The 27,319-nt window shown below is 44.1% G+C and overlaps 1 protein-coding gene across 1 annotated transcript in view; it reads right to left on the minus strand.

Annotated features, from left to right (window-relative positions):
• Positions 1 to 9,512: 9,512 nt before the first annotated feature.
• The window catches only part of LOC147440024 (Leucine-rich repeat protein kinase family protein), a 40,189-nt gene continuing 22,382 nt past the window's right edge, over positions 9,513 to 27,319 (minus strand). Inside the window, exons 6-11 of the mRNA XM_086485718.1 lie at positions 11,643 to 11,818; positions 10,990 to 11,152; positions 10,696 to 10,911; positions 10,260 to 10,613; positions 9,991 to 10,092; positions 9,513 to 9,918 (exon numbers count right to left, since the gene is read on the minus strand). Of these exons, the coding sequence (XP_086341844.1) occupies positions 9,547 to 9,918; positions 9,991 to 10,092; positions 10,260 to 10,613; positions 10,696 to 10,911; positions 10,990 to 11,152; positions 11,643 to 11,818 (1,383 nt within the window). The 3' untranslated portion in view covers positions 9,513 to 9,546. The remainder of the gene's footprint in view (positions 9,919 to 9,990; positions 10,093 to 10,259; positions 10,614 to 10,695; positions 10,912 to 10,989; positions 11,153 to 11,642; positions 11,819 to 27,319) is intronic.

Raw genomic sequence — 27,319 nt, forward strand, 5'->3', positions numbered from 1 at the left:
TTAGTCATTAGAGGTATCACCACTTGGGAAGCATTCACCACCAATGCGATCCAATTGGAGGATGATTTAATGATTCAAGGAGAAAGAGTGTCTGTTGAGTCTAAATCTATTAGCTCACAAGCATCGGGGCATCAGCCAATGACCCTAAAACTTATTGCTAAGGAGCCAAAGATATCTGAGATGACTTTAGCAGATCTCACCAAGGCTATTCAAGAGAGTCTTAGAGACAATCGTGCTCTGAAAAACAATCATATGTATCCAAGAAGGGAGCAACAATGGTGCTCAGTATGCTATGGACCGCATAGTTCTAGTGAATGCCCTACTTTTAGAGTAAAATGCAATGGGAACTGCAATGGTTGTGGGAGGTATGGTCATCAAGCTAAGGATTGCATAGTATTTAAGCACGCGATGGCCAATAGACCAACCTTAGCATGGACAGACACACCTCGAGTGCCTGCATTGATGCCGGCCCCACCTCTTGAACAAACATCACAACACATGGTCCCTAGGGCCCAAAATGTTGTTCAAACAACACCTTTACCACCTCCAGTGCTAGGACCGCAACCAACACATCCAAGAATCACTTCTATGAATCAAGTGGGTTGTGAGTCGTCTATTGCTTTTTTGGAAGGCTGTGAGGAAGATATAGATCCTAATATTGCCTATGGGATGGATGTGCTTGAAGAAAGTCCACAATACTACATGGAGGACTATTGGGGACAAGTCAAACGTTTATATCAAGTAGCTGCTCTTGCGGCAAGAGGCCAAAATATCAATTACACCGCTAAGAGACCACCTCTTCAATGCTATGAGTGTGGAGGTCCACATCGTGTAGCCGAGTGTCCTATTAGGCTACAAAAGAACGCCACACTAATGCAAACCAATCAAGCGAGCATGTCTACAATGCCGATACTCATGTGTAATCGATGTGGCATAGATCATTTGATTGCCCAATGTCCAAATAATCCAAATGCGCCGAAGATCACTCTATTAAACTTGATTGAGCTTACCGAGGAGCCATCACCAAGTACACATGTGGTACCAGTAAACGTACTCACACGATCGATGCCCCAAAAACAAAATAATATTCTTGAGGAAAGAGACACGGCATCAATTGCCCAATCTCAGAAAAAGAAGAAAACACAAAGGAAGAGATCGCAAAAAGCAGCGAAGTCAGACCCCAGTTCAAAGAACAACATAGGGACTGGTGACGACCCCGTATATATGAATGACGCTGAAGAATATTTTGATTCAGGTGAAACCATGGAGACCAAAACAACCACTAAGATAGAAACCAACAAGGAAGATCTTCATGAGCCACAATGGCCAGGATACAAGAAGAAGATAGGAACTTATCCAAACCCTACAGAGGAGATTGAGCAAGTCAAGCAATTAAGGACTTTGGTAGAAGATACCCAAAGGGATCTAGAACCAGCACTTAGGAAGATCCAGATTACAGACATCGTGTTCTCTACGCAACAACAACCTCACCAAGACCATAGACCCTTAGCCATACCTAGTGTCATCTAAGAAGAGAGTGACTTAAAGTCATGGGAAAGTGGGCGTACTCACTTCTTGATGGAAAGAATGTTTACAGAGAGACTACTTGATCCTATCGAAGAAATGGATATCCCATCTTCCCCACGTCAAGGGACTGAAGTCCGAAAGGTGCCGTTAAACATTGCCAAATTGATGGATTTCATGTCTTCAAAAGTTAGAACCACCATCATGTCCAAACTATATAAAGACCCTGAGCTAGTCTCAGCTCTTCGAGCCTTCCTCAATGGAGAACTGAAGTTTGGGCTACCACAATTTTCATAGATGGATGGAGCTGGGGAGATGCCAATAGAGGAGGAACACTTACATCCACAACCCAACCTAGATGAGAACCTTGTTATAGAAATACCTGTTAACAAGTTGGGACAATACTTTGAGGGTGATGAATCCAATGCGAACGTACCAATCACTACTAAGGGATTAACTGTTAGGAAATAAGACGTAGCTAAATAGATAATTGAGTAGATTACTTAATGGAGAGAGACTGATTTACATACACGAGATTATAGAGTAGAGAGAGAGAGAGAGAGAGAGAGTACACACGATATACGTGGTTCACCCAATGTGGGCTACGTCCACGGGAAAGTCACTCAATGGCTTTAGTACTTCAAAACAAGAAGTAGTTTACAAAGGGATTATACCCTTAATGGAGCTCCCGCCTTGCTTCACTCTCACCACCTCACACTCACCTTGTTGCATCAACTTCGCACACTATGAAATGTGTGTAGAAATGGCATCCTTTTATAGGCCAAAAGGGTTGCCCTCTCTCATGAGAGGCAGCCATGTGTAGCCGCCCTTGTATAGATAAGTCCAAATCGTACCCTCCAATCCGCCCATGTGTGGCCGCCCTTGAGAAGACAAGTCCGCTTTTGAATTCGGCCACCGGCCATCGGCCATTGACTACCGGCCACCGGCCAACCCGACGGTTTTTTTCCGACCACTTTTCAGCCGCCGTCCGGCCATAATACTCCGACGAAAAGGAATATTCCGGCGAGGGGGAAAACGTTGCCCCTGGTTTTTTGTCGTGAAAATTTTGGTTTCTGGCGAGTGATTTTCCTTCACGCACGATGGCTTCTCCTCATAATCGGGGCCTTACAAATGTGCGCTTTTACCATAGAAAATTATAAGGGTAAATCAGGCTCCATACTTAACATTAACTGTGAAGGGAATCCTTGATGGTGGCGCTGGGGTTAGCATTGTGACTAAAAATTGCTGGGAAACTATGGGAAGACCTCACCTTGCGACCACAACCATAGTAGTGAAGATGACCAATGGGTCTATCGTTAAACCTATTGGGATGCTAGAAGATCTCAAGATCAAGGTCTTTGGACATAAAATAAAGATTACCTTCATCGTTATGGATTTCTCCAAACACACTATGGCATCGGAGATGATCTTAGGACGTCCTTTCATGAGGGAAGCAAAAATGGTGCATGATTGGTCTAAAAACCATGTCTACCTGCAGTTCCAAGATTCTATCATTCGAGTGGATCTTGTGACGGGTCGAGCACATCCTCTAGGAAATAGGTTTATAATTGATCATAGATCTGACACTAGAGTTCACTCGGCCCCATTGTAGTATTGTTACACGTGTAAAGCAGACACTGATGTTGGGGAAGATTCTCCTTATTGGATGTACTACCTGGGATGACTGAGTCGGACAATGTGGATTGGGTCCACCTAGCGACAACTATAGACACTTGGGGAAATAAGGGGACGACCTGGGTAACACCTGAGGGGGACGAAATGCCATCACTTGTACCCTTAAATATGCCACAAGCAATGCATATAGCTTCTGACAACACTCATCCTCATATAACAAAGAAAACATACAAGTGGGTCCCTAAAGCTTCTTTAGCGACCATAGCTAGTGCTAAAAAACAAAAGCCTTGTAGGAAACGTACCGCTCTCTCCAAGAAAAGTAACAAAACGTGGCGTTGGATTCCTAAACGACTATTGGAAGTCCAAGGCTACTATCAAGGAAATGATCAAATCTGGGTACCAAAACGTAGATTGTGTTCTTACTTGTCACCTGACCCATGCGAGCCCAATCCCGTAGCTCCAAAGCGAATCAACAATCGCGGAAAGAAAAAAATCACATAATACTACACACCCGCTCCAGAGTTAGTTTGGGTACCGAAGAAAGAACAATTTGTTCCACCTAGCTCATGAAGAGGGGAATCCCAAGAAGCTTCTAGCTCCTCATGTAATGCATCCATAGAGGTAAAAGCTTCTCCACAGCCTCCACCTACAATAGTGAACCTCCATAAAGCTACAAACGAATCCACACCTCCCAGTGTTCAAGAATCACCTGATGAACCACTTCAAGTTCGATCCTGGGAGAGTATCTTACCACCCTTGCAACTCGACGAGGCACCCAAGATAATAGAAAACTACCGGCAAAAATCCCCACCTATTACCAACTGGAACAATTGGTTTCAAAGGGTGACAAGCTCATTTCAAACGGTATAATCTACCCAAGGAAGGGGGGAGTGTTTGCTGACAGTCATCATTCACTCACTCCCCTCTCAACCTTGTTTTCCTGACCTCTCAATCACCAATCTTAGGGAATGTATATATAAAGACTTATACTCATAAAAAATAAAAATAATAAAGAGCAAGAGCCATTAGCAAACGAGTATGCACAATAAAAGTCAAACATTGACCAGACTACACATTCACATCCGGTACACTGAAACAGAAAATTATTTCATCAAACACCTTTGATCCTCATCACTCGAGTGATGGAGAGTAGGTAGAATTAGTACAATAGGAGTGTTTCTGTTTTAGAGTTGAGTGATTAGCAAAGTTCTTTTTTTCCACTGATGTGCCTCCTAGAGGTATTCTTTGTGTTTCCTAGTGTGTACAGAAACGTGTTGTTGTTGTTAGGATTTGGACCTTCATGGAATCTTTCTCTTGTTCACACTGCAAATCAAGCACGACCATCAACACAAATAGGTGTTTCTTGTCCATTAGAATTGCCCGTTATCTTTTTTGCATCCATGTTTGTCTGCTTTAATTGTGATTGGTAGCATGATATCAAGCGCATTTGCTTAATACCAAACATTAAATCAATGTAATTTTTTGTCTTAATCACTTGTCTAGGTTTAAAAAGTCCAACTAAGCTAGTTTGACCAAGCTAGGTGTTAGAGATCTTCTCTTAATACCATGGGAAATACCTTCCTAATTATCAATGGTTACTTAGGTTCTTAATCCGATTTAGGCATCATTGTGTGAAATGTGCTAGGGCTTTTTAGTGGGCTTAGTCTCTATTGACCTTTAGCTTAAGTATTATTAAGGGAGTTTACTAGTGTGATGAGCGTGGGGAGGGTAACCGTGTTATATGACCCCCCAAAGTTACAAAATTAAAATGTTGAAAACGAACAAACAAAAAATCAAAGTGCCATAATGTAAAATCTTAAGCTGGAAGAGAAACCTCAGCTTGAGTTGGTACTCCACTCACATGTATCGCCTATGGTACTAGAGCCCTAGAGGTTCCCAGTGTGGGCGCTTTTCCGTGAAAAGCAAAAAACCCAAGGCATACAAAATAAGCACACACATCAAAATTGAATCACTGTGAAAAGACTTTGGGGGGTCACACAAAAGGTAATCATTCAGGCGATGATTTCATGAGAAATTCCTTTTATTGTAGCTTAACTACAAGGTCTTCTAGGTATAGCCTCTAGTCAGCCCTCGAACATGAAATACTTGGCTCTCGCGATTAAACAACTTAATTGACCAGAGAAAATTAAGAAGCTTACCCATGGTATTAATAGTCGATCTCTAGTGCCTTTCAATCGTTAAATTAGCGACCCCAGACTTGTTTTATTTTTTACCTTTACATCTGTTTATGCATTTGATTATATTGCAATTTAATCTTTATTACTGACAAATGGTTTAGAATTATGCTACCAATCAACTTGTCTGCCTAAAACTGCATATACTTTTTAATTGTATATGAGAATACAATTACTGTGCCAATGTTGTTTGATTTTGCAATGACTGAAGAAGGCTAAGGACATTCAACTCAAATGCTCTTCCACCTCGACGAACGAGCTTCAACTCAATAGCTTCCGAGGATGGAATCTACATCAGAAAGGGGGGCATGTTAACACTCACGGCTCACGGACGTTGTAACCTACGACGGATGTTGTATTATTTACTTGGTAGAGTCAGGTACCGGGCTTGTCGGTCCAATAGGAAAAGGGTAAGAGTGATCGCCGATGAGAGGCGCACTCTAACTGGAACATTCAAAGGATTAGTTGGCTAAGCATGGACGCCCAAGTGTGAATGGGGTGAGCTCATATAAAAGTCAACTAAACCTAAAATTCACTTATTCTCTCATTTGTGCAATTGAAGAGTGCTCTTGCTCCATCTCCATCTTCTGCTTCTTCATCTCCTTGTGTGTGTGTGTGTGTGTGTGTGTGTGTGTGTGTGTGTGTGTGTGTGCGTGAGAGAGAGAGAGAGAGTGTGTGTGCGATCGAGCATTGCGGCGGCACGACGGCGGCGAGGCGGTTGAGCGTGGCGTAGCGGCGTCTCCCACTTCTTTGCGACGAGGAATCCTCCACGATAGGAAGCATAGAGCGGTGAGTGACACACGAACGCCATCTTTGAGCTTACTAGTTTAGGCTTGTTGTGTACTTGGAGTCATTTTTGGCTCGCACACGGTGTATCGGCAAGTTCCTTGCATTGACACGTGCGACATACGCGCACACTTTTTAATAGTGAAAACTTGAATGTAAATTCCAATGAGGCAAATGTACAGCCTGTGGAGATTTCTAAAAATGTTACAAATCAGCCTATTACTGATGTAGATGTACATGATGTACTTGATGTGGAAAGGGCTGAGAATGAAGAGGCCAAAGGTATGCCAAAATGACTAGTGTATACTTTGTGTAACAATAAATTGGATACACCTATGTCTAGTCATACTCATTTAGGTTTTCAACATGCATCTGAGCGTTATGCTTTGGCTAATTCTAGTTTATGTGATGTGGAGGAACCTCTATCTTTTGATGAAGCACAGAATTAAAAAAAGTGGATAGATGTCATGCAATCAGAATGTGATGCACTTATAGAAAATGACATGGACTTTATGTAATTTTCCTCTTGGCAAAAAATTCATTGGTATGAAGTGGTTTACAAGTTGAAACGTAAGGTGGATGGTGAGATTGATCACTATAAGGCTCGACTTGTTGTAAAAGGTTATGCACAACAGAGGCATAGATTATGAAAAGACTTTTTCTCCCACTTGTCTTATAACTACAATTCATTTCCTATGTGCATTGGCAGCTCATTTTGGATGGGATGTACATCAATGAGACATTGTTACCGCTTTCTTGAATGGTGATATATTTGAGGAAGTTTATGTAGGTGGCCAACCAATAGGCTTCAGGCACACAATGAGGGAAACATGAGGAGGAACTTGACAAGTGTCCCTTTTGCTTTCTTTGTACTATGCATGCCTTGTGTGAGTGTGTGGGTGTTCTCTCTCATCCCCCATCTTGTAGGGCTCACCCCTTCCTTGTAGGGATTGAATATTGACGTTTTGACACCTCAAGCCCCTCATGCATAGGCCCAATTCCCACCACAAGCTTGGCCCTTAAGCACTTTAAGCTTGGAAGTCTCCTCGTGCTTGGTATGAAAAGGCCGACACTCATTTGATTAAACGAGGATTTTGTAACAGTCCAACAAAAGCACTTTGTATGTAAAGTGTGAGGGCAATATATTTCTCATCGTTGTTCTATATGTAGATGATTTGTTGATTACTTGTCCAAATGAGACATACATCACTAAAATCAAGGTTGATTTTAATGCTACCTTCAACATGAAAGACTTGGGACTTTTGTATCATTATTTGGGCTACAGTTTAAGCAGTGTAATGGTGGTATTGCCTTGTGTCAAACAAGCATCTACACTGACAGTAAGAGCCCATTGGCATTTGCGAGAAACCCAGTTTTTCATGCTCGCACAAAGCACATTGAGGTGCATTATCACTATGTGAAAGAGAGACTCCCAATAGGAGAGATCAATTTGGCTTATGTGACAGAGGACAACCTTCCAGGTCTTTCACAAAGGCATTGCCTCGTGAGAAGTGAGAATCTTTCCACAAAGATTTGGGCTTGCTTTCCTTTGTGGATTGATCATGTCCTCGCGCCCTGGCATTTTCCTATACACTATGTGTCAACTCTCATTCACCGCATCACTCCCATGGAGGATTTGTCCCCATAAATGAGATAGTGATGTGTGTGAACACACTTACGACCGCCGGGGCATTTTTTCCTCACTAGGAGGTTTTCTTTCCCCGTGTAATATATGTGTCCTTCATTCTAGGGCTAACTTATCTTTCCATTGTACACTAAGGAATAGACTCTCTATTGTGTGCTTTGAACTTCTTCATCTTCTCCAAGCTATGTGTGTTTCCCTGCAACCCTATCTCCAACATTTGTATTGTACCTTGATCAAAACGCATTCCCTATTGTTCTTGCGAATCCATAGCTTATAAGCTTTATATTTAGACCTTTGAAAAATCTTTTGAACCCTTATCCTAGCTTATTTCATTAAAAGTATATCAAGAAGTTTGTGGTGCGACTAGGAAGGTAGGCCTCTGACTATGAGAGTTCATGGCTTAATCGTTGACAAAAACCACTTATTCAAAGATTAAAAACAAAGAACAAAAACTTCAAGTCAACCATGGAAGCTCTACTCATTCACAAGGCCAAGAACAAGTTAAAACTCTTGTGTGTGATGATTTCATGTAGTAGCCCCAACCCCAATTACACAAAAATAGTGCATGTTTTGCTTCGCAGTAAACCCTATATTCCTCATCGAGGCCGTTCATGGAAGCTAGGCACTTTCATAGACAAGCCCACACACCTTTTTGAAGAGAGAAAACCCTAATTGAAACCCTCTTACACACTCGAATATAGGATAAGAGTAACATGGGACTGCACTAGCAAACCATAGGAGAACACTCTATATATCTTCTCCAAGTCTTAAACTGTTATATTTTTTCCTTTAAGCACCTCCCCAGCCTAAGCAACCACGTCACCGTTATTTATGTGGCATTTTGATCTGTTTTTGGCTATTTTATAGTTATTTTTGCCGCCTTCTTGATTTTTTATTTATTTTATGGCCATTTTTTAGCCCAAAATGCGCTTTTTGTTCGTAACAACCCAAACGAGCTAGAAAAATTTCCTAAGTTTGTGGAAGCATAACCTTGGGCTCAAATTACATGATAAAGCTCCATTTTCCACTTGGGAAGCAAATTTGATACATTGTTTATGGCTACATATAGAACCTGCTATTTTTGGATGAGATCACTCGCAGTGAACGTTTCAGATAAGACAAGTGTGCCACTGCAAAACATTTGGAAATTTCTAAATCAAGTTATGCTTTAAGGAGAGAACACACAATAGTGCCACGTTCAGAGCCTCGCCTCCCTGGCAAGGTATGTACATGACTACAATCATGGCAACCATTTTCACCCATATGACATTATGTACATTGTAACATTTGGCCCTACATATCAAAATACATAAAAAGTGAGGTGGAACATTTTAATTTCACAATGTAAGCATGCAACAGCACAATGGCATATGAGAGAGAGAGAGAGAGAGAGAGAGAGAGAGAGAGAGGGGGGGGGGGGAAGACATTTTGGAAGTTTTTTAATTGGAAGTAGGAATCAGGTCAATAGTATCCTAGCTTTTGAATTTTCGTTTAAGATGCTTCCTTAACCTTTTCCGAACCTGAGAAAGTCTTTAGAAGATAAAAACTCCTTTGGTCATGAGAGGTGTATATATAATTGAGTTTCAAACCTTTGCCAATGCACATTGACAAGTGCCCGGAACTCCCCTATGTGCACGTGTTGCTTGGATTAAACTTAATGCTATTTAGAGGCAATGCATCTGCAAATTAGGCAATTATTTCATGATTGCCTCCAATAAACCACACTCTTCCCCTCCGATGAGATTTGCTTTTTTCTAAAACTTATTCTGTTTGTGATACATCTGTTTCATCTTGCAGACTTTGTGGCCTATCCACTGTCCTGTGTAAATTACCAGGACTCCTATCAATCATCTGTCTGCAATCACCCTTCGTAAATATGTCCAAATTATCTACTTTTACATCCAAGCTATTAATCGCAAAACTATTTACAAGATCAGATAAAGATTTCAGGGCTTCATGAGCTGTGGGTCGGCCACTTGCACTCGATTCTGTGCATGAATTGAACAACCTTACAAGCCCCTTCATGGTTTTTAACTCCTCATCAGACAAAGATTTCCACTCATTAGCTGCTGTTTCAACAGATTCAGTCACCAGCTGCTCAAATTTTGCAGGCAATGGAGGCCGTCTACCCGCCTACATAACCACAAAAACAATGTCAAGGAAGAATAGAGTAGTTCATGAATTGAAATGAAACAAAAGATTGACCTGGATATAAGCATGAATCTGGGCCTCTGGAAGTCCAACGTAAGGAACTTGAAGAGTCAGCATCTCAAAAATTAAACACCCAAAAGACCACATGTCCGCCTCCTGTTCAAACAAAACAGGAAACTATATAAGACACAAAAATAGCAAAGAAACCTTTCTTTTTTTGAGAGCTCACAAAGTCCAATTTGCACTCATAAGTACCAAGTGTCTCTTGAGGCACACTTGCCAATACCACTTGTACACATAATAACCTACACCAATTGTCTTACCGTGCCGTATGGTCTTTTACTGTACATGGCCTGGAACACCTCTGGAGCCATCCAGCGGGGTGTTCCCACACACACTTCCACCGGTGGAATGCCTCGATGAGCAAGATAGCAAGTATGAGCTGATGATGATGCAAGTGGTACCGCACTGTCAAAATCACAGAGCTTTACAGGAGGTGCACTAGCCACCCAGTTACCTTCCAGATCAATGAGCACATTGCTGCTTTTTATGTCCCTGTGGACGATCCCTTTGGAATGGACAAAAGATAATGCATGTGCCACAGCTTTTGACACAAAAGCCGCTTGCTTGATAGGCATGTGAGCCTGTCCATCTGTAGCGTAGCTGGCCAAAACTATCTGAAGCAACAAGAAAAAGGCCGAGAAGATAGGAGTCAGCTACAGACAAACTAACTTAATACGGTAGAATAATAGTACAAACCTCCAAAGAGACGCCTGGTACATATTCCATGAATAACTTCAGCTGCATAGCATCATCAGCATGCTTGCTGCTGTCAGGTCGTGTTGGTCTGAATTCATGGCCATAAAATGAAACAATGTGAGGATGCTCCCTTAAACTGCAAAAGATTCGCAGCTCGCTAAGAAACCTGCTCAACACCTTGTGCATCTCCTCGCTTGCTTGATCAACCATATGTACCTAGAAAACAGTATCGTGAGTTTGGAGACACCATAAGAAAAGAGATGCAGATGACGCTTTGTTGATAGGTAGTAGTACCTTTGCTGCAGCAGTCACAGAGCCCAGTGTACACCTCTGAACTACAGAACCAGATGCACCTCGTCCAATCTCATCAAGAAGCACAGGTATTATATCCTCGCTCACCACTTCCAAATTCCCTCTCTCATGTGAAGGTAGCTGAAAACGCCTTAGAGGAATATACCTGCCAAACCAAGAAAGGTCACAAGACATCATAAGAAATCATGTAATCAGCAGGAAAACACATGAGTAGGTAAAATGCAATTTAAATTTTCACACATAAAAGCCTGGTAAAAGCAGGGACTTGGGAGTATGCATTGAGAGTATGGAGACCCAGACAACAGAGAGACCTCAGAGGACCTGATCTGAATGACCCTAAACAAGTGGAGTCTTAGCAGGACTACAAGTTAACTCTAGTAAACACCAAACGAGCATAAAAGCCTAAACCATAGAGGTACTTAATGTATGCATTGAGAGCCTCACACATTCAAAATAGCAAACTCAGAAGAGCTACTTTGAAAAGCCACATATATAGAGAAATGGATGCACGGTCATATAACCCTACATATGCCATGCACATATACGCACTGTACATTGTAAAGGTACAAATAACTTGAAACACCCCCCATCCCCCCCCCGCCCCCCAAAAAAAGAAAAGGTCGAGAGAAAATTACCTGCAGAAGTACTCTGAATCTTTCTCTTCACGGATATCAAGTGGACGACAGGAGTCCACCAACATTCGGACAGCCACATCTGCTTTCTTCACGAGAACAACATTCCAAGCATGTGGCACATAATCCAGGTACCCACGAACCAATTCACATGGCACAGATGCCCTGTCACATAAATACTGTTTCAAACAAGTTAAATAAGGTGCGATTCACATTGCCTACTAATAATAAGGTGAAAACGGGTAATATAGAACCATTGGATTCCTTGGATTTCACGCAAATTAGACAGTACAAATGACTTGCAATGAAAAAAAAATTCCCCAAGAAAAATCCTTTTATTAGTTATAAAACTGCCCAACGGGCTACAAACTGCCCAGTGCCATCTAGGAGCCCCCTGGACCATGGTGTAGAAAGGCCCTAAACGCCAAAGCCGTAGGAATGCCTCGCGGCACTCTCGCATACGGTCGGAGATGCCCTGCAGGCTGCAGCCTCTCGAACTGACCTCGAAGTGTATGGACCAGCTCCAGCCATGTATCTCGTACAGTCTCCACCAATGGCCCAGGGGATGGAGCCGGCCTCAGAGATGCAGATGCAACGGGCTCTCCATATGAACCAGAGAGTCAGGCTGCAGATAAGCTCCCAACAAAGCTCTCTATCACTGCTTCACTCTTGAGGCGTAAGCTCTGTGGCAGGCTGGAGTGTAGGCCGGCCCTCCTGTGTCACAATCATCCTGCTAGCTGAGGACAGCTCCAAACGAAGTGTTGGGCCTGTGATACCAAGCAGCAACACCCCAAGTGTACTGCCAAGCTAGCGACAAGGCTAGCATCGGCCGTATAATCCGAAGCCAAACCTGTTGCGCCATGGGACAGTCCCATCGACAATGTGGGTGGTCACAAGCGGCATAACCCGCCGAGTGGCCACTGCAGACCAACCAACTCCCAACTGCAGTAGCTCGATGGGCGACTAGTCACTGGAACATGGTGACTCTCCTCGACTGTCTGCTATCCCACAAGCGCTCCCAAAGTCTGTCAGGAACTCAGCTGTGAGATCCCTACTCCTACCAGTGACCTACTACAGCACTGTGGGAAGCTCTCTGAGCACCCAGTATGTGACGCCCCAGTTGTGATGTGTACTGGAAGAAAGGGATCCTTGGGTGACAAAGCAGAAGCAAAAGGGTCCCGCCAAAACCACTCCCCTGTTAGACTTACACCACCGTTGCTTCGCCATTTTGTACGGCTAGTGATTGTCCCGGGTTGGCCACCCATCGCACATCATGTAATTTGCATGGGTGGACAATTTTAGCACGTATCCGGCCGGTCATTTTCTGAGCTTGGCTGGGTGCACACATTTTTAGCCATTTTTGCACCTATTACACATTTTGCCCTACCTCAACCTAGCATTCTATAAATAGAATGGTTAGGGTCTTGAAGTCATACATCGTGTATTGAGAGCATCATTTGCAGAGCACTTGTGTTTTCTCTCTCTCTCTCCCTAAAGCAATTTCGGCGCGCGTGGCTCACACCCTCTCCGTTGCTCACTCTCACATGGTATCAGTCGCCATAACTTGGAGAATCTGCATCGATTGTCCTCCCAAGGCCTAGCACTAGCAGTTGTGCACACTTCCATCATGGAACACTGCAAATTTCAGCCTAGCGTTTTTTTTGGACAGCCAGCGTTTTTGCATCCGGCGGCCCTGATCTGCAACCTCTCACAAGCGCTACCTCCCTTGCAAAAGATCGCAGTAAAACAGCCCTAGATCAGCCTTGCGTTTTCTAGCATCCCTAGCGTTTTCTGCATCTGTCAGCCTTTTTGGACCTGCTCACGTTTTTTCTTAAGACCTGCTGCGTTTTCTGAAAAACGCTGCCCTTACGCACTCAAGGAAGCGGCTTTTACTTGCCTGGAGTGTCTTCTACTGCAAGGAACTTGCAGCATCGTCGAGTATCCCTCGAAATCGGTACTATTTTGGCATTGATAACTTGCTGTTTTTTCTCTGTTTTCAGCCCCTTGACGGCTGAGAAGTGCGAGAACCCCCTCCTCTGACACTCTGCGACGCTCCCGTACCGATTGGTGGCGTACAGGCATGCTGAAATCTCTATTACAGCAGCGTTTTCAGCACCCTTTGCAGCGTTTTTTGGGCGGACAGCAGGCTGATCTTTTGCCCTTTGTGCAGTTGAACCCTCCCTTACTCGTCCGGACACCATCCGGTGGTTGTCTGAGCGGTTATTTTGGACTTCTACAACCTTCGTCGGCGACGTGATCTTATCGATCTACCTGTAGGACTACTCTTTGAGTACGCGACATGTCGACTTCGAAGCAGAAGGGACAACAACAACAGTCCCAGAAGGGGGCCACCACATCTTCTGCGACTACGTCGGCATCTGCCAACGCAACATCCAACAATTATTCCCTCACCTAGTTTGCTGAAGAGAAGAAGTTGAATTTACACAACTATTCTATGTGGAGGACACGAGTCCGCACAATCATTGCCTAGCATCGACTCTGGGAATGGTTGAATGATTTCACCCATTCGGCTATGAGACTACCCTTCCGGGTGGATCAAGACAAACGAGTCTTCACCTTTCTTATAATGAACCTCTCACAACGCATCACGAAGGAAGTTTCCAAAGAGGAGCATGCACATCCATTGTGGAGACGGACTGACCAGTTTGAGGAAACCTCGTTTGCCAGACAGATCACACTTGAACGGGAGTTGTACAACGTCCAGTTCAAGGATTTCAACTCACTCGATGGGTTGACCCGCCGCATGCGGGAGCTCTGGGACGACCTTGTCTCTACCGAAGAGGCGACATCACCTCGGCACGCATGGCTGGCCTCTTACTATTCAAGCTTCCTCCACGCTTTGATCCCTACTTTCAGAGTTTGTTCACATCTGGACGTACCTCTTTTCCCACCTGAGACAAGATTCTCCCTTCCCTCAGATAGACCGAGAGGCACTCCGCATTCAAAGCCGGAGGTGTTGTTGATGCAAAAGGAGCTTTGATAGCTCAAGGAGGCAACAAGAAAGGTAAAGGTAAGAAGAAGAAGAACAATGACATCGGATGTTACCACTGCCACAAGAAAGGGCACAAAGAATCAAAATGCAGAAAGAAGAAGCGAGAAGAGGCCAATAAGGAGAAACAGACAGCATCGAGAGCAGTTGTAGCCTCTCACAAGACGGCGGGGACCGCTCTTGTCGCGACGACGGACCACGCTCTTGCTACATCGCAGTCAGGTACTTGGGTTGTTGACAGTGGAGCCACCACTCACATGACTCCCCAACAATCTTGGTTTAGCTCTCTCAGGGAGACCCATGTGCAGACCGTCACCATGGATAACAACCATGAGACTCCAGTATCTAGCACAAGCCAGATTGCCCTCTTCCGTTCTACCTCAGACCTGAAGTTCAGTTCAATGGAGGCGCTTTACATTCCATACATGGCTTTCAACCTCCTCTCTGTGTTAAGTTTGGACTCTTAAGGAGCTGACATACACTTTGGGAGTGGCACAGTGACCATTTCTGATTCTACGACAGGTACTGTTCTTGCACGCCGTGAGCGCGATGGTTCCCTATACCGCCTCGCTGCTCTTCTGTCTCGGACCACGGAATCTTCTTCTCTATGGCATGCACGATTTGGACATCTATGCTATCAACAGCTTCAACAGGCTGCTAGGACCTATATGGTGGAGGGTTTACCAACGATACGCTCCTCATCAAGCGTATGTGAGGCTTGCTAGATGGGCAAGCAACACAAGGATGCCTTTCCGAAGCAGGCATCCAATAGAGCTTTGGCACCACTCGCATTGGTTCACATTAACCTATGTGGCCTGATGGCCACTCCTTCATTTTCTGGCTCACAGTTTTTGCTTTTGCTTGTGGATGATTGCAGCAAGTACACTTGGTGTCACGTGACACATCCAACCCTATGTGTCTGTGGACAAGCTACAGCATGATCAAGGTTCAATCAGTCTAGTCAAGTCTAGATTAGAAGTGATATGGGACTTTTGTGAGTCTATGCGTAGACCGTGCATGCCCAGTCACATGGTATAGATGCATATCCTTTGGTTGCACACAGCATGATCATCAGTATTCCCATTACAATCCATTAGATTTCATTAAGGGAATTTTCCAGTGCATTTAGCCTATTTTCCCTATTTTTGACATTTTTCGCTTATTATTTTAAGTGACTTTCCAACAAAAGTACGTAGGGCAATTTTGCTAAGAAAATATATAAGCAAACCCATGTTAGCACTAAATGGCAGAAGAGGCAGCAGGAGCTCCCCGCTCAACAGGCATCTTCTCAACATGAACCATCAAGAACCCCTCAGCACCCTTGGCGTTTTTTTAGCGGCCGACCAATCGACGTGAGGTGGGAAAAAGCAACCTTGGTGTGAGCGCAAGGCCGCCAAGGCGTGCGCCCGCGGAAAAAAGTAGAACTCGGGTGAAGAGAAGATCCTTCTCAAACGCGATTTGCAAGCGAAAAAAAACCTCAAGAACCTCAATATCCTCAAGAACCCAAGAACCCAAGAACCCAAGACCCTCAAGAACCCAAGTTCCTTGTGAACTTAAGAACCAAAGATCATAGTGCATGGTCGTCACCCGAAGCGGAATGGATACATCGCATACAGGTGATGAGCATAAGAGAGGCGACGAAGATTTTTCCCCACCGGGAGATTTTTTCGACCCTCCCCCTTCGCCATCTACGCCATGAGTTGTACTCACTCCTATGGAGATGATGGTCAAGTCAATGATGGACATGATGCTGGCACAACAAGAAGCGACTCGCATTACTTTGGAACGACAGGAAAGAAATACAATACAACAACAAGAAGCGAATCGAGTTGCGTTGGCACAACAAGAAACCAATCGCCTTGCTTTCGAATGCGAGCGCGATGAACGAAATGAACGAAAAGCAAAAAGGGAGGCAGAGCGTGAAGCTCAAAGAGATCTACGCACTCAAGAATTGCTTCAACAAGTGTTGGCCTTGAAGACAGAACCACCTTAAGATTGTGAGAGTTCCTCAAGTGGCGCAAGCCACGATGTGGATTCCAACCATCCAGTCACAGAGAAGTTGACTTTCAGTAAGTATGGCGGTAAGATGGATGCTACCGTTATTCTTTCTTGGTTGCATCAATTTAATGCTTATTTTGCGACAACTAAGAAGACGGGAAATAGCAAAGTTTTGACGGTAGCTATGTACCTTGCCGGTGATGCCATCAATTGGTACCATGCATGGTAAGAGGCATTGCTAGCCACGCACCTAGAGGAAGCCGACGAATTCACACCCCTTTCCTTCAATTGGGTTGATTTCCAAGACAAGCTCAAGGCGCGGTTTATGCCACCTGAGTACCTCGCACGATTGAAAGACGATTGGCACGCTCTCAAGCAAAATGGTATGCCAGTCATGTCTTTTTCTAATCGTGTTTTGCAGTTAGGCACTCAATTACGAAAATCGGATGATGAGCGTAAAGAGAATTTTCTCTTTGGATTGGACGAGTATATCAAGTACGATGTCGAGGTGCTCGATCCAATCGATCTTAACAAGGCGGTAGCGATTGCTCTTGCACAGGAGATGAAGCACAACAAGGGAAAGCCTAAGGAGAACAAGACTTCCACAAGTACCTCGCAGACTTCTCAGAACCCTCAGAACGGTAAGAATGGTAAGACTGGTAAGAATGGTAACTCTTCTAACCAATCTGCCAACAGTCTCTCGGAAAAGAATTCTTCCAATGAATTTAAGGGTAAGGCTAACACAATTGCTAAACCTAAGCTTACTCCATATGAAAAGGTAGCACAAGGAATTGTAGGAGGATACATCACGTCAAAAGAGCAAAGCACTTATTCTACGGAAGGTCGTTGTTTTCATTGTCACATTAAGGGTCACATAAAAAGAACATGTCCTAAGCTTGAATCGAATGAATCTAAAGAATCCACAGAACTCACTTCCTTTGTCAATGCAATGAATGATAACATGAGTGTGCCCCACGTTTCTCCTGACCCTCCGATTGATGATTCTCTCATTAAATGTTATGGTCGTACGTCGGGATAGTGTTTTGTCATATTGTTTGACCCAGGTAGTAATGTGATCAGTTCCTCTCTTGTTGAGAGAGCCCGCCACGAAGTAAGTCCGAGATCTCCTATCGAGGTCTCTGGCTTTCGTCCCAATACGGACGCTCTCATCACGGAGGAGTGCCTTGATGTGTTTTGGAATTCAACAAGCTGCCTTCACTAGAAGATTTGTTGTTTCTCCTCTCTCAGAATGTGATATGATTTTTGGCATTCGATGGTTTCGTGATAATAACGCTCTCATTGATTTTGCGGCTAACACTTTAACTCTCAATGCCAAAAGTGATTCTCTGTCATTCATGGAGAGGACATTGTTCATTCTCCATCTCTCATTGCTAATATGCAGGACAAGATTCAAAGGATTTAGGAGAAGGAGACTCTCTCAGTCTCTTTTTCTCCACAGCATGACACACAAAATTTGCATGATTATGAGCAGCATGATGATTTGAATGATAATGATGAGCATGATGATTTGCATGATCAAGATGTGATTTCTCACAAGCATGATGAGTTGCATGAAGATGATGTGATTGTTCACAAGGATGATGTGTTAGAACTTAGTGGATGCTTTTTCTAGCGAAGCTAACCTCGTTGCGGATTCGATCAATCACGAAGAAGTGATCTTGGCTCTTGAGCCTAGGTCTCAAGAACCCTCACAGGAAGTATTATGTGTTTGCATGATTGATACGCACGCATTGTTCGAGTGTTTCATTCGTGATCGTTTCCTGTATTTTAGTCAGCGTCTTTATGTGATCCCTTTTCACAAGCATGACATATTGTACGTTGAACAAGTTCCACTCATGAATGAGCACAAATGTATGCGGATTTTTCATGAAAAGCTGAAAAGCATGTATGTAAGGAAGTCACATTCCATGTCTCTTCCTTGGCATGACACATTTGTAGAAAGAGCACATGATAGTCTGAGCACCAAGCATGGGAATTTCCATTGTGATTTGCCACAGTTGATTGATTTCGATCAAACAGAAAAGATTCGATCTCATTGTTTGCATGTGTTTGATAAACGGTTTGTCACTCCGTCTCTATGTTCATCTACATTGCATACACAGTCTTTAGCGAAGAAGAGATGTTTTCCACGCACTTTACATGGAATGGGTATGTTCATGGTTTTGTGTTAGAAATGGTTTCAGGAATTTTCAACCATGGAGATTCTTGAAGAAGAAGGCAGCATGACTCTCGACGATGTTGAAGCATTGAAGGAGCCACAAAAGACTTTGTGTAGCTTTCGGCACGGCCCAAAGAAGCAAGCGTTGCAGACCTTTATGAAGTTCAAGTACCGCACGACCCACACATCATAGTGGGCCGGCGAAGAGTCCCTTCCAGGATTCCGGATGCTATCGGCGATCTCCCTCGACGCCATACAGATCGGTACCAGTACCTCACTTTGAAAAGGAGGGGATGTCACGTGACACATCCAACCCTATGTGTCTGTGGACAAGCTACAGCATGATCAAGGTTCAATCAGTCCAGTCAAGTCTAGATTAGAAGTGATATGGGACTTTTGTGAGTCTATGCGTAGACCGTGCATGCCCAATCACATGGTATAGATGCATATCCTCTAGTTGCACACAGCATGATCATCAATATTCCCATTACAATCCATTAGATTCCATTAAGGGAATTTTCCAGTGCATTTAGCCTATTTTCCCTATTTTTGACATTTTTCGCTTATTATTTTAAGTGACTTTCCAACAAAAGTACGTAGGGCAATTTTGCTAAGAAAATATATAAGCAAACCCAAGTTAGCACTAAATGGCAGAAGAGGCAGCAGGAGCTCCCCGCTCAACAGGCATCTTCTCAACATGAACCATCAAGAACCCCTCAACACCCTTGGCGTTTTTGGTCTTCCCATCCTCGCCTACATTCAGCCTAGCGTTTTCAGTTCCCCATCACCCACAGCCTCTGGCGTTAATAGTGTTGGCATCGCCTACAATCTCTCCTAGCCTGGCGTTTTCCATTGCTACCATCGCCAGCACTTCCAGTTGCCTAGCGTTTTTGCTAGCACCACCCAGATCTGCCAGCGTTTTGGTTTTCAGCCCATTCCGCAGCAAATGGTCAGCGTTTTCAGCCTTCTTGGTCAATAGCAGATTCAGCCCTAGTCCCTTGCAGAAGATCCCCACTTTCAGCCCACAAAAACGCAGCCAAAACAGTCATTTTCAGCCACCGAAAACAGTCCCAGATCTCAGCCCCTAGCGTTTTTGGACAGCAATAGAAAGACAGCAGATTTCAGCCCTAAAGTCGTCGTCGTCATCACCAGCATAGTCCCAGATTGCATCAGTTCATTGCATCGTCATCATACCACTTTGTGCAATCAATAAGTAGACCACTCTCTCCGACGAGAGTGGGCCCTTCGGAGGAGAGTTTTACAACGTCTCTGGTGTCGTATCTCTCTTCTCTCTCTATCTCTCAGTCTCATACACTTGCACGCACAGTGTCCATTCACTTTGTTCGTGATCATAGCACTCTCCATTAAGAACGGAAGGCTCTCCCTTCCATAAGAACTAAAAGGAACCTTGAGCACAGTTCGGAGCACTCATCTTGAGCAAAGCGCAAACAATCATTCCGCTGCACCTACACTTGGGCTACGTTCTTAAAGCTCAACTCGGAGGCTTTCGGTTTCATTCGGAATTGGAAGATGATGGTTGAAAAGGAGAAGGACTTGCACGTCAAATGTATTCGCTCAGATAGAGGGGGTGAGTTCACCTCGAAGGACTTTGTTTAGTGGTGCAAGTCGGAGGATATCTGAAACCGGCCCGTAGGGCGATAGACGTTGGCTTTCACCCGAAATTCCTTACTTTAAACACACACACACAGAGCACTTTGCAAAGGTAACTTGTAACGAGGATTAACACCCAAGTGGCTCGGAAACTAATATGCTCCGAGCAGACATCGACAACTTGTAGGCCCCAAAATTGGCGCCCCTTTCGGTATTTCTTTATTCTTTAACAGAGGGAATAAAACCTGTGATCTCCTACAAGCTGCCCCGCACAATCTAGGCTAAGAAACACCTGTTCTGGCCCGATTTCGGTAGCATAACTGTACTAGGATGCTTCACAGTCAGTATCCCCACGCAATAGGTGACTTTCCCGACACATACGGACACTTTGCAAAACCTGGCAAGAATCTGCAGCACACTGAATTCTCTGTTTTCTGCCCGAAAATGCACCAGTTCACCTGTACAGCGGTCCCCTCGCGTCCCCGAACCTCCTGGGGGTATTAGTGTCCGTTTAGGGCCGAAACCCTAAACCTGCAAAAATACACAGCAGGCTGTAATTCCCTGTTTTGGGCTCCATTTCACGTCCCGGTCGCGTCTGTCGCAAGACCTCAAGCTCCCGCACCTGTAGGGTGACTTTCCCTTTGAATCGGACGAGATTTCTGGCGTGAAACCTCTCCAAATTCAACTGTGCCTGCGGGGGATTAGCCGCTAGCTAATCCAATACCTGTGCAACAGGCTCTTGCCTCGCCAATCGTGCATGAACCCACATAATTGTACATTGGTCAAATGAAAAGCCCACTAGTGGGACATAACATACTGCTCGTAGGGGAAAGAGAGAGCAATGCGTAGCGTGCAGGGCATCACTCCTGGCACCGCACTATACATAAGAGGGAAAGGAAGCACTCCATAGCTCTTAACCTGTGACAGAGTGCAAAAGAGGCCTCCTCCCAGCTTAAAAATCAGCGCCCATTTTTCTGCAAGAGGAAAGTTCATGAAAAATCGACACTTGGCGCATTTACAAGCATTTGCCCGTTTCGGGTTCACCGCTTAAAAATATCTCAACCGACGCGTCAGTTGACTTCGCGGCAAAGTTGTAAAACGTTCCCCTAGTCATACCGGAGGTAATGGCGTGAACACATTTCTCGGCCCAAAATAGCAGTTCCCTAAATTTTAGGAAATGATTCTGTTGGGCTCCCTGTGGTCATCTGACCATCTATCCTCATTGGGACCGCATCCAAAAGTGCAATGTGGCCCAACTGTCGGATACTTTCTGTTGGCAGTCACACCTTGACTTTAGGCCTTTATTGAGTTCACTTCCTAGTATCCACCAACTTGCTAAGTGCGACGGGGGGACCTATATGATCTTGCTCTGAGCCTAGATATCCTCTTACCATACGAATTCCAGTGCCGACCACTACCCATCTGCGGGTGAAACTACCGTTCACATTGGCCATGCAATGTCCGACCGTTCGCTACTTCAAGAAGAGGGTCTCAAAAATAAAACAAAACCCCTTGGAAAGAAACCAACAACTAAAGTTAGCAGTTGCCACGTCCTCATGACATAGTTAACAATTGACACGTCCCCGTGACATACCCCCCTCTTGAAATCGCAAACGTCCTCGATTGCATATCATAAACACACGCCACTGATGATCTTGTGCTATTAACACTCTTTTATCATCGCATGTATCCGCAAGAAAGGTCATAACATATTGTCACAAACGGGAGCGCATAACAATATAAAATATACTCGGATAAATAGAATTTATCACTTAATACTGAAGCCAAAGGATATAGAGAGGAATAAATAGAGAGAGAGAGAGAGAGAAGATCGACACAGTACTGGGGACCAGCAGATGGGCTGGTCCCCCCCTTTAAAGAGTATTCTTTATTAGGGAGAATCTTTTTACAAGCACAAGAACCGGAGAAAACCCCTCCGTTCTAAATCTCTGACTCGATGGTTGTTCCTTCCCGTAAGGGAAATCCGAGAGACAAGCTCTCAATCCTTGTTTCGTCTGTACTCGGAGTTGAGACTCCGCAGTCAATTTCCGAATTCCGTTTCCGGAATTTCCAAGCGTAGGCCGAAGCCTTCTCGCTTCTCCTTCGCGATGAAGTACCTACAAACACACACGCAAACACACGACAACAATTCGTATGGCGAATCCACAATAGATACCTGTCGCTCTTGCGCGGGAAAAGCGACTTCCGTGCTTCTTAGTCTCGCGATCTCTCGCGTCTTCTGGCGGCAGAGTCTTCTCTTGCTAGCTTTGGCAACCTCCCTTCAGTGAGGGCATGTGGTGCTTTTATAGCTCCTTCACCACAGCACAAATAGCTGCTCGCGAAGAGATCGCGGCCGTTTCTCTTCTTTTTTTTTTTCAAAAATTTTTTTTTCGTTTTTTTTTTTTTTTTTTTTTTTAATGTTCTACCCGAAATAGGGAGAGAGAATTCGCTAGCTGGTTTTGTTGCTTTATTTTCTAAGTGGCTGCCGGCATATTTTTAAAATTGGTCTGAACCTGCCCAAAAACTCAATAAAACCTTATAAGTTAAAAACAATGCTTTCACAGCACTTCCCAGGCGTCCCTGGATGCAACCACATGCACGAATGCAATGCAAACATAGATTCCTCGCGGAAAAGCGTTTGCTCTTCCCGGAAAACTCGTTAAAATATTCCGCTTTTTAAGAAAAGCTTCTCAGAACCCATCTTTATTCTTGTGCTTGCGTCTTTACGCGTATTCCTCTTTCCAATTCGGATTTCCTCTCGACTATGGATATCCCCTTTCCGATGCACCCGTCACCCACCTTGTGACGCATCAGGAATACCCATCACCTAGTCCTTTCCTACCGAACTTACGGTACAATCCCCTTCACGATGCTCTATGTCACCCATCCTATGACGCACGAGAGATGTCCGTTCCCGGATGGTCGGATACTTCTTCCCGATGCTCCCAGTCACCCATCCGATGTGACGCATCAGAAGTACCCGTTCTTGGTGGCCTTACAGATATTCCCGTTCACAGTGCTCCCGTTCTTGATTAAACCTCTTGTGTCCTCTTGTTTTCACGACGCCCATTAGCGTCTCTTTCTTGCAACATCATAAAAAATGATTCACCTTGCAAGCATCAATGACAACTTGCAAAATCTCAAGCAGATAGGATTCTAGCCATAGCATTTTCTGAACGTACGTTCAAACCTAGTTCACAATAGAGCGAACCCTCTTTGATTCTCAGGGATGTTCTCCCATATGTAATTCTTACCATTTTGAAACATTTAGCGAATTATATTCTTACGAACAGAATAGTTCGAATTTATTCCAACAGCGTGTAAATGCTACTTGACCCGCTCATGGAGAAACATATACCGCAACCAAAAGTTGCTTTGTAATGGTAAAAGCACATAGCGTACTCAATGATCAACGACCATCAGAAAACCTCTTCTTCGTAGAGAAACTCAAATTCCTTCTACCGAACACATCTCAAATAGAGATTTTAATCCTTGGATTCCTGAAGCACAGGCCGTAGTCGTCGCTTGTTCCTTCCCTCCTAAAGAGAGTGTTCATTCACTTGTGCAAAAAGCACTACCATATCTTCCCTTACCGTGTAGGGGGTGTGGGCTTAAAGAGTACTCAAGCTTCATGAAAGCATTTCTTTGCTTGAAAGCTTAGAATGGTTCCTTCATAATTTCCTACCCGCAGTAGCAAGTAATCTGTTCGAGAATTACCGGATACCAGATCAATAATCGACCTTCCGGCTAGTTAAGCAAACCAATTCATCTCAGAAAACAATGTTTCAGTTTGGGATCCTGCTCTCATAAACACTCGAGAGTGGTAGTCCCAGTTAGACATAACCATATCTTGTGCAAAAGAGCAAACAAGCACAATGCACTTTATGATTTCCTCAAAGATGTAACTTTGATTGAAAACCTACCCTCTCACTTAAAGTTCGAGGGTCTTCTATTCAAGAACTCGGGAGTTAGATTGAATTCCCTTACTCCAAACTTTCTGTGTTCAATGATTCCCGTCCCACTACGGGGATTGGATTCTATGTACACTAAGGTGTACACTTTCAGCTTTTATTGCTGACTCTACCATCTGCTGTAAAGTATTTTGCAGATGCGTCTACAAAATTCGGGCAAAAGTCCTTTGTTGAATTTCTTTATCTTTCCTTCCTCAGAGAGGATCGAGAGTGGAGCTACCTTGGCAAGAGTGAACCACTACTTGCTTTCACTCACTCGTGTTCCTATTGGGCAAACCCATCCCAATCTTCTTGGATGCCTTCCTCAAAGTGTAGAGGAAAAAAAAATTTGTCGAAAAATTCAGCCTTGAATTGAATCCAAGTCTTGTTGTAAGTTCCTTGCAGAGCTTTGTTTTACCACCAAGTACTTGCAATCCCCTTGAGGTGTTTAATCACATGCCTCATCTTCGACGCTTCTCATAAACTGCCGTTTGCAAAGGCAACTTCAAACTGTCGAATAAAAGCGGTAGCTTTCGGGACATCTTCCATTACGTCAAAAGTATCAAACTTGACCGGAGTGTTCTGAGGTCTAAAGACCTTCTTCATATCCTTCCCGAAATGACGGGATTTCATGGCTATAGTTCTCGATTGACATTCATGGATATTTTCTGGATTCTGAAGGATCTCGTGCATTCCGCTCCTTGGATTCTCTAGGTTCTTGAGCATCATGCTCTTGTCGCCTTCTCAGAGAATCCCAAGTCTTGTGTCGACTTCTTGCATAGAGAGAAAAAAAAATTCCAACTCTGCGAGCTTTTCCTTGCAGGACTTAGGGTTCCGCCTGCTTACTTCTCTCTTGGCTTGTCATGGCTTCTTCCCGTATCTTCCCAGAGTCGTCCTCCTTTACAGAGAAAGAGAGGAGACCATGCTCTGATACCACTGTCACAAACGGGAGCGCATAACAATATAAAATATACTCGGATAAATAGAATTTATCACTTAATACTGAAGCCAAAGGATATAGAGAGAAATAAATAGAGAGAGAGAGAGAGAAGATCGACACAGTACTCGGGACCAGAAGATGGGCTGGTCCCCCCCCTTAAAGAGTATTCTTTATTAGGGAGAATCTTTTTACAAGCACAAGAACCGGAGAAAACCCCTCCGTTCTAAATCTCTGACTCGATGGTCGTTCCTTCCCGTAAGGGAAATCCGAGAGACAAGCTCTCAATCCTTTTTCCGTCTGTACTCGGAGTTGAGACTCCGCAGACAATTTCCGAATTCCGTTTCCGGAATTTCCAAGCGTAGGCCGAAGCCTTCTCACTTCTCCTTCGTGATGAAGTACCTGCAAACACACACGACAACAATTCGTATGGCGAATCCACAATAGATACCTGTCGCTCTTGCGCGGGAAAAGCGACTTCCGTGCTTCTTAGTCTCGCGATCTCTCGCGTCTTCTGGCGACAGAGTCTTCTCTTGCTAGCGTTGGCAACCTCCCTTTAGTGAGGGCATGTGGTGCTTTTATAGCTCCTTCACCACAGCACAAATAGCTGCTCGCCAAGAGATCAGGGCCGTTTCTTTTCTTCTTTTTTTTCAAAAATTTTCTTTTCGTTTTTTTTTTTTTTTTTAATGTTCTACCCGAAATAGGGAGAGAGAATTCGCTGGCTGGTTTTGTTGCTTTATTTTCTAAGTGGCTGCCGGCATATTTTTAAAATTGGTCTGAACCTTCCCAAAAACTCAATAGAACCTTATAAGTTAAAAACAATGCTTTCACAGCACTTCCCAGGCGTCCCTAGATGCAACCACATGCACGAATGCAATGCAAACATAGATTCCTCGCGGGAAAGCGTTTGCTCTTCCCGGAAAACTCGTTAAAATATTCCGCTTTTTAAGAAAAGCTTCTCAGAACCCATCTTTATTCTTGTGCTTGCGTCTTTACGCGTATTCCTCTTTCCAATTCGGATTTCCTCTCGACTATGGATATCCCCTTTTCGATGCACCCGTCACCCACCTTGTGACGCATCAGGAATACCCATCACCTAGTCCTTTCCTACCGAACTTACGGTACAATCCCCTTCACGATGCTCTATGTCACCCATCCTATGACGCATCAGAGATGTCCGTTCCTCGATGGTCGGATACTTCTTCCCGATGCTCCCTGTCACCCATCCGATGTGACGCATCAGAAGTACCCGTTCTTGGTGGCCTTACACATATTCCCCTTCACAATGCTCCCGTCATTACTTTGAATGACGCACCAAGAATACTCTGTACTCGGATGTCTCCAGTGAGAAAAACCCTCTCACTTAAAATTCCAATAATTCATTTAGTGACAATCAGCAACCTTTTTCTGCTTTGCCTGAGTCTTCTCCAAGGCAACTTTAATCTTCTTATACATCTCATCGATGTTCTCAACATATCGATCTGCCTCAAAGATCTTGTCCTTTGTATGCAAAATGGGAGGAACCTTTTTGCCGCCTTCAACAATGTCAAAAGATGCTTTGTCAGTAGACGAATGCACCGTATTATTGTACGCATACTCAAGCATAGGCAAATATTGTTCCCACTTGGCCTTATTATCTGACACATAGCATTTCAGCAGATCTAAGACAGTAAAATTAGCCTCTTCTGATTGTCCATCAGTTTGTGGATGAAACGAAGACTAGAACTTGAGCGTAGTGCCCATGTTCTCAAACAATCCTCTCCAGAACAAACTGGTCATGCGAGGATCACGGTCGCTGATAATCGATTGTGGCATACCATGGTACTTAAACACATTGTACATAAACAAGCGTGCTTCTTACTGACAGGGATAAAATGGGCCTACTTGCTGAACCTGCAGATAATGGTCCATATACCATCACTCCCTGTTGGCGTCCTTGGAAGATCAAAGATAAAGTCCATAGCAATGCTTTCCCATGGCCTATCCGGAATCGGC

This window comes from Adiantum capillus-veneris, chromosome 16 (assembly GCF_014529385.1).
Source record: "Adiantum capillus-veneris isolate H3 chromosome 16, ASM1452938v2, whole genome shotgun sequence".
Taxonomy (NCBI): domain Eukaryota; kingdom Viridiplantae; phylum Streptophyta; class Polypodiopsida; order Polypodiales; family Pteridaceae; genus Adiantum; species Adiantum capillus-veneris.